This window comes from Eleutherodactylus coqui, chromosome 7 (genome assembly GCF_035609145.1).
Source record: "Eleutherodactylus coqui strain aEleCoq1 chromosome 7, aEleCoq1.hap1, whole genome shotgun sequence".
NCBI lineage: Eukaryota > Metazoa > Chordata > Amphibia > Anura > Eleutherodactylidae > Eleutherodactylus > Eleutherodactylus coqui.
This window is the reverse complement of record NC_089843.1, coordinates 2,164,098-2,178,020: the sequence shown is the minus strand read 5'-3', so window position 1 is coordinate 2,178,020 and position 13,923 is coordinate 2,164,098. Positions and strand designations below refer to the sequence as shown.

General features: G+C 51.2%; 1 protein-coding gene across 10 annotated transcripts in view; it reads right to left on the bottom strand.

The window, feature by feature from the left end:
* The window catches only part of LOC136572290 (zinc finger protein 585A-like), a 335,481-nt gene that overhangs the window by 56,901 nt on the left and 264,657 nt on the right, over positions 1–13,923 (bottom strand). For 7 of the 10 annotated variants that reach the window (XM_066572721.1, XM_066572723.1, XM_066572728.1 and 4 more), the window contains one exon: positions 9,485–9,576. The exons of 1 other annotated variant lie outside the window; for it this stretch is intronic. In XM_066572721.1, the coding sequence (XP_066428818.1) occupies positions 9,485–9,576 (92 nt within the window). Of the gene's footprint in view, positions 1–9,484; positions 9,577–9,679; positions 9,804–9,874; positions 10,028–10,135; positions 10,247–10,361; positions 10,454–10,559; positions 10,684–10,754; positions 10,908–11,015; positions 11,173–13,923 lie in introns of all 10 variants that reach the window. 2 more of the 10 variants (XM_066572731.1, XM_066572730.1) reach the window with 1 other exon arrangement.

Below are 13,923 nucleotides of genomic sequence, written 5' to 3'. Positions count from 1 at the left end.
TGGTTACAGGGGATAGTGGTGACAGTAGAGGACAGAATAGTGCTGGTTACAGGGGATAGTGGTAACAGTAGAGGACAGAATAGTGCTGGTTACAGGGGATAGTGTTGACTGTAGAGAGGACAGAATAATGCTGATTACAGCGGATAGTGGTAACAGTAGAGGACAGAATAGTGCTGGTTATAAGGGATAGTGGTGACAGTAGAGGACAGAATAGTGCTGGTTACAGGGGATAGTGTTGACTGTAGAGAGGACAGAATAATGCTGATTACAGCGGATAGTGGTGACAGTAGAGGACAGAATAGTGCTGGTTACAGGGGATAGTGTTGACTGTAGAGAGGACAGAATAGTGCTGATTACAGAGGATAGTGGTGACAGTAGAGGACAGAATAGTGCTGGTTACAGAGGATAATGGTGACAGTAGAGGGGACAGAATAGTGCTGGTTACAGGGGATAGTGGTGACAGTAGAGGACAGAATAGTGCTGGTTACAGGGGATAGTGGTAACAGTAGAGGACAGAATAGTGCTGGTTACAGAGGATAGTGGTGACAGTAGAGGACAGAATAGTGCTGGTTACAGGGGATAGTGCTGACAGTAGAGAGGACAGAATAGTGCTGGTTACAAGGGATAGTGGTGACAGTAGACAGGACAGAATAGTGCTGGTTACAGGGGATAGTGGTGACAGTAGAGAGTACAGAATAGTGCTGGTTACAGGGGATAGTGGTGACAGTAGAGGACAGAATAGTGCTGGTTGCAGAGGATAGTGGTGACAGTAGAGAGTACAGAATAGTGCTGGTTACAGAGGATAATGGTGACAGTAGAAGGGACAGAATAGTGCTGGTTACAGGGGATAGTGGTGACAGTAGAGGACAGAATAGTGCTGGTTACAGGGGATAGTGGTAACAGTAGAGGACAGAATAGTGCTGGTTACAGGGGATAGTGGTGACAGTAGAGGACAGAATAGTGCTGGTTACAGGGGATAGTGCTGACAGTAGAGAGGACAGAATAGTGCTGGTTACAAGGGATAGTGGTGACAGTAGACAGGACAGAATAGTGCTGGTTACAGGGGATAGTGGTGACAGTAGAGAGGACAGAATAGTGCTGGTTATAAGGGATAGTGGTGACAGTAGAGAGGACAGAATAGTGCTGGTTATAAGGGATAGTGGTGACAGTAGAGGACAGAATAGTGCTGGTTACAGGGGATAGTGTTGACTGTAGAGAGGACAGAATAATGCTGATTACAGCGGATAGTGGTGACAGTAGAGGACAGAATAGTGCTGGTTACAGGGGATAGTGTTGACTGTAGAGAGGACAGAATAGTGCTGATTACAGAGGATAGTGGTGACAGTAGAGGACAGAATAGTGCTGGTTACAGGGGATAGTGTTGACTGTAGAGAGGACAGAATAGTGCTGATTACAGCGGATAGTGGTGACAGTAGAGGACAGAATAGTGCTGGTTACAGGGGATAGTGTTGACAGTAGAGGACAGAATAGTGCTGGTTACAGGGGATAGTGGTGACAGTAGAGGACAGAATAGTGCTGGTTACAGGGGATAGTGTTGACAGTAGAGGACAGAATAGTGCTGGTTACAGGGGATAGTGGTGACAGTAGAGAGAGGACAGAATAGTGCTGGTTATAAGGGATAGTGGTGACAGTAGAGAGGACGGAATAGTGCTGGTTATAAGGGATAGTGGTGACAGTAGAGAGGACAGAATAGTGCTGGTTATAAGGGATAGTGGGGACAGTAGAGGACAGAATAGTGCTGGTTACAGAGGATAGTGGTGACAGTAGAGGACAGAATAGTGCTGGTTACAGGGGATAGTGGTGACAGTAGAGAGGACAGAATAGTGCTGGTTACAGGGGATAGTGGTGACAGTAGAGGACAGAATAGTGCTGGTTACAGAGGATAGTGCTGACAGTAGAGGACAGAATAGTGCTGGTTACAGGGGATAGTGGTGACAGTAGAGGACAGAATAGTGCTGGTTACAGAGGATAGTGGTGACAGTAGAGGACAGAATAGTGCTGGTTACAGGGGATAGTGGTGACAGTAGAGGACAGAATAGTGCTGGTTACAGGGGATAGTGGTGACAGTAGAGGACAGAATAGTGCTGGTTACAGGGGATAGTGGTGACAGTAGAGAGGACAGAATAGTGCTGGTTATAAGGGATAGTGGTGACAGTAGAGAGGACAGAATAGTGCTGGTTATAAGGGATAGTGGTGACAGTAGAGAGGACAGAATAGTGCTGGTTATAAGGGATAGTGGTGACAGTAGAGAGGACAGAATAGTGCTGGTTATAAGGGATAGTGGTGACAGTAGAGAGGACAGAATAGTGCTGGTTATAAGGGATAGTGGTGACAGTAGACAGGACAGAATAGTGCTGGTTATAAGGGATAGTGGTGACAGTAGACAGGACAGAATAGTGCTGGTTACAGGGGATATTGGTGACAGTAGAGAGGACAGAATAGTCCTGGTTACAGCGGATAGTGGTGACAGTAGAGAGAGGACAGAATAGTGCTGGTTACAGGGGATAGTGGTGACAGTAGAGAGGACAGAATAGTGCTGGTTACAGAGGATAGTGGTGACAGTAGAGGACAGAATAGTGCTGGTTACAGGGGATAGTGGTGACAGTAGAGAACAGAATAGTGTTGGTTACAGGGGATAGTGGTGACAGTAGAGGACAGAATAGTGCTGGTTACAGGGGATAGTGGTGACAGTAGAGGACAGAATAGTGCTGGTTACAAGGGATAGTGGTGACAGTAGAGGACAGAATAGTGCTGGTTACAGAGGATATTGGTGACAGTAGAGGACAGAATAGTGCTGGTTACAGAGGGTAGTGTTGACAGTAGAGGACAGAATAGTGCTGGTTACAGGGGATAGTGGTAACAGTAGAGGACAGAATAGTGCTGGTTACAGGGGATAGTGCTGACAGTAGAGAGGACAGAATAGTGCTGGTTACAGGGGATAGTGGTGACAGTAGAGGACAGAATAGTGCTGGTTACAGGGGATAGTGGTGACAGTAGAGGACAGAATAGTGCTGGTTACAGGGGATAGTGGTGACAGTAGAGGACAGAATAGTGCTGGTTACAGAGGATAGTGGTGACAGTAGAGGACAGAATAGTGCTGGTTACAGGGGATAGTGCTGACAGTAGAGAGGACAGAATAGTGCTGGTTACAAGGGATAGTGGTGACAGTAGACAGGACAGAATAGTGCTGGTTATAAGGGATAGTGGTGACAGTAGACAGGACAGAATAGTGCTGGTTACAGGGGATAGTGGTGACAGTAGACAGGACAGAATAGTGCTGGTTACAGGGGATAGTGGTGACAGTAGAGGACAGAATAGTGCTGGTTACAGGGGATAGTGGTGACAGTAGAGGACAGAATAGTGCTGGTTACAGAGGATAGTGATGACTGTAGAGAGGACAGAATAGTGCTGGTTACAGCGGATAGTGGTGACAGTAGAGAGGACAGAATAGTGCTGGTTACAGGGGATAGTGGTGACAGTAGAGGACAGAATAGTGCTGGTTACAGGGGATAGTGGTGACAGTAGAGGACAGAATAGTGCTGGTTACAGGGGATAGTGGTGACAGTAGAGAGGACAGAATAGTGCTGGTTATAAGGGATAGTGGTGACAGTAGAGAGGACAGAATAGTGCTGGTTATAAGGGATAGTGGTGACAGTAGAGAGGACAGAATAGTGCTGGTTATAAGGGATAGTGGTGACAGTAGAGAGGACAGAATAGTGCTGGTTATAAGGGATAGTGGTGACAGTAGACAGGACAGAATAGTGCTGGTTACAGGGGATATTGGTGACAGTAGAGAGGACAGAATAGTCCTGGTTACAGTGGATAGTGGTGACAGTAGAGAGGACAGAATAGTGCTGGTTAAAGAGGATAGTGGTGATAGTAGAGAGGACAGAATAGTGCTGGTTACAGGGGATAGTGGTGACAGTAGAGAGGACAGAATAGTGCTGGTTACAGAGGATAGTGGTGATAGTAGAGAGGACAGAATAGTGCTGGTTACAGGGGATAGTGGTGACAGTAGAGAGGACAGAATAGTGCTGGTTACAGGGGATAGTGGTGACAGTAGAGAGGACAGAATAGTGCTGGTTACAGGGGATAGTGGTGACAGTAGAGAGGACAGAATAGTGCTGGTTACAGGGGATAGTGGTGACAGTAGAGAGAGGACAGAATAGTGCTGGTTACAGGGGATAGTGCTGACAGTAGAGAGGACAGAATAGTGCTGGTTACAAAGGATAGTGGTGACAGTAGAGGACAGAATAGTGCTGGTTACAGGGGATAGTGCTGACAGTAGAGAGGACAGAATAGTGCTGGTTACAAGGGATAGTGGTGACAGTAGACAGGACAGAATAGTGCTGGTTACAGGGGATAGTGGTGACAGTAGAGAGGACAGAATAGTGCTGGTTATAAGGGATAGTGGTGACAGTAGAGAGGACAGAATAGTGCTGGTTATAAGGGATAGTGGTGACAGTAGAGAGGACAGAATAGTGCTGGTTATAAGGGATAGTGGTGACAGTAGACAGGACAGAATAGTGCTGGTTACAGAGGATAGTGGTGACAGTAGAGGACAGAATAGTGCTGGTTACAGGGGATAGTGGTGACAGTAGAGGACAGAATAGTGCTGGTTACAGCGGATAGTGGTGACAGTAGAGAGGACAGAATAGTGCTGGATACAGGGGATAGTGTTGACAGTAGAGGACAGAATAGTGCTGGTTACAGGGGATAGTGGTGACAGTAGAGGATAGAATAGTGCTGGTTACAGGGGATAGTGGTGACAGTAGAGAGAGGACAGAATAGTGCTGGTTATAAGGGATAGTGGTGACAGTAGAGAGGACAGAATAGTGCTGGTTATAAGGGATAGTGGTGACAGTAGAGAGGACAGAATAGTGCTGGTTATAAGGGATAGTGGTGACAGTAGACAGGACAGAATAGTGCTGGTTATAAGGGATAGTGGTGACAGTAGACAGGACAGAATAGTGCTGGTTACAGGGGATAGTGGTGACAGTAGACAGGACAGAATAGTGCTGGTTACAGGGGATAGTGGTGACAGTAGAGGACAGAATAGTGCTGGTTACAGGGGATAGTGGTGACAGTAGAGGACAGAATAGTGCTGGTTACAGAGGATAGTGGTGACAGTAGAGGACAGAATAGTGCTGGTTACAGAGGATAGTGGTGACAGTAGAGAGGACAGAATAGTGCTGGTTACAGAGGATAGTGGTGACAGTAGAGGACAGTATAGTGCTGGTTACAGGGGATAGTGGTGACAGTAGAGGACAGAATAGTGCTGGTTACAGAGGATAGTGGTGACAGTAGAGGACAGTATAGTGCTGGTTACAGGGGATAGTGGTGACAGTAGAGAGGACAGAATAGTGCTGGTTGCAGAGGATAGTGGTGACAGTAGAGGACAGAATAGTGTTGGTTACAGAGGATAGTGGTGACAGTAGAGAGGACAGAATAGTGCTGGTTACAGAGGATAGTGGTGACAGTAGAGGACAGTATAGTGCTGGTTACAGGGGATAGTGGTGACAGTAGAGGACAGAATAGTCCTGGTTACAGGGGATAGTGGTGACAGTAGAGGACAGAATAGTGCTGATTACAGGGGATAGTGGTGACAGTAGAGGACAGAATAGTGCTGATTACAGGGGATAGTGGTGACAGTAGAGGACAGAATAGTCCTGGTTACAGGGGATAGTGGTGACAGTAGAGAGAGGACAGAATAGTGCTGGTTACAGGGGATAGTGGTGACAGTAGAGGACAGAATAGGGCTGGTTACAGAGGATAGTGGTGACAGTAGAGGACAGAATAGTGCTGGTTACAGAGGAATCTGGTGGCATCCGGTGATAGCGCCCTCATCCTGCCACATTCACCTAAGGCAGCTCTTGCTCCTCTAACTGTTGCTTCCAACTATATCTCTAGGAAAATTAAGTGGCTTTCTATCCTTTTGCATCTTTTTCCTTCTATGTACAATGATCTCTTATAACTTTTTGGACTCCCTTCGACTCATTTCTTGCCATATTTCTAACACACAGTCAAACATTACAGTCAACAAAGCCCTCACTAGTTCAGATATTCGATGCGTCTCCTCAAGCACACCTGATGCAACTAATGAAGTCTTTGATTACTTACATCAGGTGTGCTTGAGACAACACCTATTTTCTAAGTGTGTGTTCCTATGAAGGATTCTAGCTCTAAGCAGTAGTCAGTAAACGTGGCAATTTGTGATGAATTTCAAGAAACTACCTTATATTAGTGGTCTTGAGCTACTTACATTGTTCTTGCTTTAAGGCAAAAACAAAATGGCTGAAAGTTGGTAAATTTGGCAAATAAACCTAATCTTTATTGGGGGTTGGGAGGGCGGTTGGTGGTTAAGAATTTTGATTGTCACTGTATGAATAAAATAACTGAGGCAATGCTTCTTTCAATGCATGGCAATATTGTGCTTCCTTTTCATTAGCAGCAGCTGATAGACGCTGTGCAGCGAGTTTATTATTTAGATTCCAGAACTTTATATTTCTTCCAAACTGATTTTTATTTGTCAACTGGATATCCAAACAGCCCGCTGCCTTGGGGTCATATTCGACTCTGATCTCTCCTTCACCCCCTACATCCAATCAGTGGCCCGAACATGTCAGCTGCACCTCAAGAACATCGCAAGAATCCGCTCTTTTCTCACCATAGACACGCTGAAAACACTCACTGTCGCCCTCATCCACTCCCGGCTCGATTATTACAACTCCTTGCTGGTCGGCCTCCCCTACACCAGACAATACCCTCTCCAATCCATCCTGAATGCGGCAGCCAGGCTCATCTTCCTGTCCAGCCGCTACTCGGACGCCTCTGCCCTGTGCCGGTCACTGCACTGGCTGCCCGTTGCATACAGAATTCAATTTAAACTCACCACCTTCATCCACAAAGCCCTCCACAGTGCAGCGCCCCCTATATTGTATCCCTCATCCACAGCACAGCGCCCCCTATATCGCCTCCCTCATCTCAATCCATCAACCAGCCCAGGCTCTCCGCTCTGCTAGCGAAACCAGACTGAGCGCCCCTTTAATTCGAACTTCTCATTCCCACCTCCAAGACTTCTCCAGAGCAGCACCGGTCCTCTGGAACGCACTACCAAAGGCTATCCGGGCAATCCAGGACTCACAGAACTTCAGGCGTGCTCTAAAAACGCATCTCCACCTCCCCATACCGGGCACATCTCCACCCCACCATACCGTGCACATCTCCACCCCACCATACCGCGCACATCTCCACCCCACCATACCGCGCACATCTCCACCCCACCATACCGCGCACATCTCCACCCCCCCCATACCGTGCACATCTCCACCCCCCCCATACCGGGCACATCTCCACCCCCCCCATACCGGGCACATCTCCACCCCCCCCATACCGGGCACATCTCCACCCCCCCCCCATACCGGGCACAGCTCCACCTCCCCATACCGGGCACAGCTCCACCTCCCCATACCGGGCACAGCTCCACCTCCCCATACCGGGCACAGCTCCACCTCCCCATACCGGGCACAGCTCCACCTCCCCATACCGGGCACAGCTCCACCTCCCCATACCGGGCACAGCTCCACCTCCCCATACCGGGCACAGCTCCACCTCCCCATACCGGGCACAGCTCCACCTCCCCATACCGGGCACATCTCCACCTCCCCATACCGGGCACATCTCCACCTCCCCATACCGGGCACATCTCCACCTCCCCATACCGGGCACATCTCCACCTCCCCATACCGGGCACATCTCCACCCCCCCATACCGGGCACATCTCCACCCCACCATACCGCGCACATCTCCACCCCACCATACCGCGCACATCTCCACCCCACCATACCGCGCACATCTCCACCCCACCATACCGCGCACATCTCCACCCCACCATACCGCGCACATCTCCACCCCACCATACCGCGCACATCTCCACCCCACCATACCGCGCACATCTCCACCTCCCCATACCGTGCACATCTCCACCTCCCCATACCGGGCACAGCTCCACCTCCCCATACCGGGCACAGCTCCACCTCCCCATACCGGGCACAGCTCCACCTCCCCATACCGGGCACAGCTCCACCTCCCCATACCGGGCACATCTCCACCTCCCCATACCGGGCACATCTCCACCCCCCCCCATACCGGGCACATCTCCACCCCACCATACCGCGCACATCTCCACCCCACCATACCGCGCACATCTCCACCCCACCATACCGCGCACATCTCCACCCCACCATACCGCGCACATCTCCACCCCACCATACCGTGCACATCTCCACCCCACCATACCGTGCACATCTCCATCCCACCATACTGTGCACATCTCCACCCCCCCATACTGTGCACATCTCCACCCCCCCATACTGTGCACATCTCCACCCCCCCATACTGTGCACATCTCCACCCCCCCATACTGTGCACATCTCCACCCCCCCATACTGTGCACATCTCCACCCCCCCATACTGTGCACATCTCCACCCCCCCATACCGGGCACATCTCCACCTCCCCATACCGGGCACATCTCCACCTCCCCATACCGGGCACATCTCCACCTCCCCATACCGGGCACATCTCCACCTCCCCATACCGGGCACATCTCCACCTCCCCATACCGGGCACATCTCCACCTCCCCATACCGTGCACATCTCCACCCCACCATACCGCGCACATCTCCACCCCACCATACCGCGCACATCTCCACCCCCCCATACCGTGCACATCTCCACCCCCCCATACCGTGCACATCTCCACCCCCCATACCGTGCACATCTCCACCCCCCATACCGTGCACATCTCCACCTCCCCATACCGGGCACATCTCCACCCCACCATACCGTGCACATCTCCACCTCCCCATACCGGGCACATCTCCACCCCACCATACCGTGCACATCTCCACCCCCCCATACTGTGCACATCTCCACCTCCCCATACCGGGCACATCTCCACCCCACCATACCGTGCACATCTCCACCACCCCATACCGTGCACATCTCCACCACCCCATACCGTGCACATCTCCACCCCGCCATACCGTGCACATCTCCGCCCCGCCATACTGTGCACATCTCCACCCCCACCATACCGGGCACATCTCCAGCCCTTTACCTCCTGTACCCCCCATTACTTGTAGTATGTGAGCTCGTTGGAGCAGGACCCGCCCCCCCATTGTTTCCATCAGCTGATTACTATGTAACCGCGGTTCTGTAATGTTTGTATTGTCTTTCTGTATCCCCCGTCTATGTAAGCGCTGCGGGATATGTTGGCGCTATATAAATAGAGAGTATTATTATTATATAAGCTCAACACTATCTTTTATGAAAGCAGAAACCATGTGTAACCCCAACCGACCACAGCCAACAAGATGGACTAGAGCGTCTACTGCAGGCGGCCGGAGGAGTCTAGTAGAAAGCAGCATTACATCAACCTATAGAATCTCAGCGTCACCTACCTGCTGGTTCTCCGGGACATCTTCCTCTGGACGGTCCTGGGAATACAGACGGTTGGGACATCTCTCTGGTGGGGATCTCCTACTGGATCCATCTATAGGTAATAACCAGAGACTGAATACATTGTATATGTGATGATGGGTGAGTCTAGGTGACCCTCATCACCGCTCTCTATAATCAGGAAGGTCTCCTCTTACCGTGAGATGTACAAGGCCGGTGGTCCTCCATCATGATGTCCTTGTACAGATCCTGGTGTCCCTCTAAATACTCCCACTCCTCCATGGAGAAATAGACGGTCACATCCTGACACCTTACAGGAACCTGACAACACAATATCCAGTCATCAGCCAGAGCCCCCCAGTATAATGTCCCCCCACATTCCCCGCAGTCACCTCTCCTGTCAGCAGCTCCGTTATCTTGTTGGTGAGGTCTAGGACCTTCTGGATCAGAGAGTGAGGGGGAGGAGCTGTGATGGGGCTCCACCCTCCTGACTCCTGGAGATGGATGATGGGAGTCACAGCCGCTGTCTTCACTTCTGTGTACTCCTGTGGATGATGAGACACTGATCACTACATGGAGGCCAAGAATCCTTCACCTTCCAGTCATTACCTGCTTTACTAGCAGAGAGGAAAGATATCATGTGGAGCTCTCACCTCTCCGGTTATCAGGTCAATCATGTGTAGGGTGAGGTCTAATATCCCCGCAGCCATGTTCCTTCTATCCTTGTCCATCCCTGGTGGGTCATCGATGAGAAGGAGCATCATCTATCAACAACAACAAGATGGACTAGAGCGTCTACTGCAGGCGGCCGGAGGAGTCTAGTAGAAAGCTGCATTACATCAACCTATAGAAGATTTGTAGAATCTCAGGGTCATCTACCTGCTGGTTCTCCGGGACATCTTCCTCTGGACGGTCCTGGGAATACAGACGGCTGGGACATCTCTCTGGTGGGGATCTACTCCTGGATCCATCTATACGTAATAACCAGAGACTGAATACATTGTATATATGATGATGGGGGAGTCTAGGTGACCCTCATCACCGCTCTCCTCTATAATCAGGAAGGACTCCTCTTACCCCGAGATGTACGAGGCCGGTGGTCCTCCATCATGATGTCCTTGTACCGATCCTGGTGTCCCTCTAAATACTCCCACTCCTCCATGGAGAAATAGACGGCCACATCCTGACACCTTATAGGAACCTGACAACACAATATCCAGTCATCAGCCAGAGCCCCCCGGTATAATGTCCCCCCACATTCCCCGCAGTCACCTCTCCTGTCAGCAGCTCCGTCATCTTGTTGGTGAGGTCTAGGACCTTCAGGATCAGGGAGTGAGGGGGAGGAGCTGTGATGGGGCTCCACCCTCCTGACTCCTGGAGATGGATGATGGGAGTCACAGCCGCTGTCTTCACTACTGTGTACTCCTGTGGATGATGAGACACTGATCACTACATGGAGGCCAAGAATCCTTCACCTTCCAGTCATTACCTGCTTTACTAGCAGACAGGAGTGATATCATGTGGACCTCTCACCTCTCCGGTTATCAGGTCAATCATGTCTATGGTGAGGTCCAATAACCTCGCAGCCATGTTCCTTCTGTCCTTCTCCATCCATGTTGGGTAATTGATAGAAAAGACCATTGTTTTTCAAAAACGACCTTAAGATGTGAGAGTCCTGTACCTCCGACACCTGGAAGAAAAATGGCTTCTCATAGTAGGATACATTAGTCAGCCAGCCATAAGAGCTTCCACCCTCTTACTGGGTCAGATTCGAGGGATGGGAATGATAAATGTGTGAGGGAAGCTGTATTTACTGTCCTCCATGTTGTCTTGTAACCTGCTCTTCTCTATTATTGTCTTTCCTTTAGCACATATTCAGATATGATTGCCTCGATCACAGGAATGCAAGGCTGTTTTCCAAAGCCATTTACTGAGCGTCCATCAGCCTGAGAGCAGTCCTGCCTCTGAGGAGCCGTCATAGCACATTATTAACTAATGAGAATAATTAGATTTACAAGTCCGGCGTCTTCCAGCCTCCTTCCAAATGTCTTTGTATAAACAGCTCTATGGATTAACTAATAAATGAGACCACTGTGTGTGATTTGGAAGCTTCCTCGCGCTCCAGCATTAACTCTTAATTAGGACCTGAAAACATTCCGACTAGCAAATACTTAGGTTAACAAGATGAGATACAAGACCGAAAATGTATATCATAAAAGATGGAAAATCATGGCAACAATTATTAGGAAAGTACACAAGATGACACGTCTACACCACCCCCATCGCCGGAGACAAGTACCCCCCCCCCCCCCATATCACCGGAGACAAGTACCCCCCCCCATCTCACCGGAGACAAGTACCCCCCCCCCATCTCACTGGAGACAAGTACCCCCCCCCCCCATCTCACCGGAGACAAGTACCCCCCCCCCCATCTCACCGGAGACAAGTACCCCCCCCCCCATCTCACCGGAGACAAGTACCCCCCCCCCCCATCTCACCGGAGACAAGTACCCCCCCCCCCCCATCTCACCGGAGACAAGTACCCCCCCCCCCCCATCTCACCGGAGACAAGTACCCTCCCCCCCCCCCATCTCACCGGAGACAAGTACCCTCCCCCCCCCCCATCTCACCGGAGACAAGTACCCCCCCCCCCCATCTCACCGGAGACAAGTACCCCCCCCCCCCATCTCACCGGAGACAAGTACCCCCCCCCCCATCTCACCGGAGACAAGTACCCCCCCCCCATCTCACCGGAGACAAGTACCCCCCCCCCCCCATCTCACCGGAGACAAGTACCCCCCCCCATCTCACCGGAGACAAGTACCCCCCCCCCCATCTCACCGGAGACAAGTACCCCCCCCCCCCCATCTCACCGGAGACAAGTACCCCCCCCCCCATCTCACCGGAGACAAGTACCCCCCCCCCATCTCACCGGAGACAAGTACCCCCCCCCCCCCATCTCACCGGAGACAAGTACCCCCCCCCCCCCCCATCTCACCGGAGACAAGTACCCCCCCCCCCCCATCTCACCGGAGACAAGTACCCCCCCCCCCCCATCTCACCGGAGACAAGTACCCCCCCCCCCCATCTCACCGGAGACAAGTACCCCCCCCCCCCCCATCTCACCGGAGACAAGTACCCCCCCCCCCCATCTCACCGGAGACAAGTACCCCCCCCCCCCATCTCACCGGAGACAAGTACCCCCCCCCCCATCTCACCGGAGACAAGTACCCCCCCCCCCATCTCACCGGAGACAAGTACCCCCCCCCATCTCACCGGAGACAAGTACCCCCCCCCCATCTCACCGGAGACAAGTACCCCCCCCCATCTCACCAGAGACAAGTACCCCCCCCCCATCTCACCAGAGACAAGTACCCCCCCCCATCTCACCAGAGACAAGTCCCCTCCCCCCCCCATCTCACCAGAGACAAGTACCCCCCCCCCCCATCTCACCAGAGACAAGTACCCCCCCCCCAATCTCACCAGAGACAAGTACCCCCCCCCAATCTCACCAGAGACAAGTACCCCCCCAATCTCACCAGAGACAAGTACACCATATACACATCACCAGAGACAAGTACACCATATACACATCACCAGAGACAAGTACACCATATACACCATCACCAGAGACAAGTACACCATCTACACCCATCACCGGAGACAAGTACACCATATACACCCATCACCGGAGACAAGTACACCATATACACCCATCACCGGAGACAAGTACACCATATACCCATCACCGGAGACAAGTACACCATATACCCATCACCGGAGACAAGTACACCATATACACCCATCACCGGAGACAAAGTACACCATATACACCCATCACCAGAGACAAGTACACCATCTACACCCATCACCGGAGACAAGTACACCATATACACCCATCACCGGAGACAAGTACACCATATACACCCATCACCGGAGACAAGTACACCATATACCCATCACCGGAGACAAGTACACCATATACCCATCACCGGAGACAAGTACACCATATACCCATCACCGGAGACAAGTACAGCATATACACATCACCAGAGACAAGTACAACCCATATACCCATCACCGGAGACAAGTACACCATATACACATCACCAGAGACAAGTACACCATATACCCATCACCGGAGACAAGTACACCCCACACCCATCACCAGAGACAAGTACACCATATACACATCACCGGAGACAAGTACACATCTACACATCACCGGAGACAAGTACACCATATACACATCACCAGAGACAAGTACACCATATACCCATCACCGGAGACAAGTACACCATATACACCCATCACCGGAGACAAGTACACCATATACCCATCACCGGAGACAAGTACACCATATACCCATCACCGGAGACAAGTACACCATATACCCATCACCGGAGACAAGTACACCATATACCCATCACCGGAGACAAGT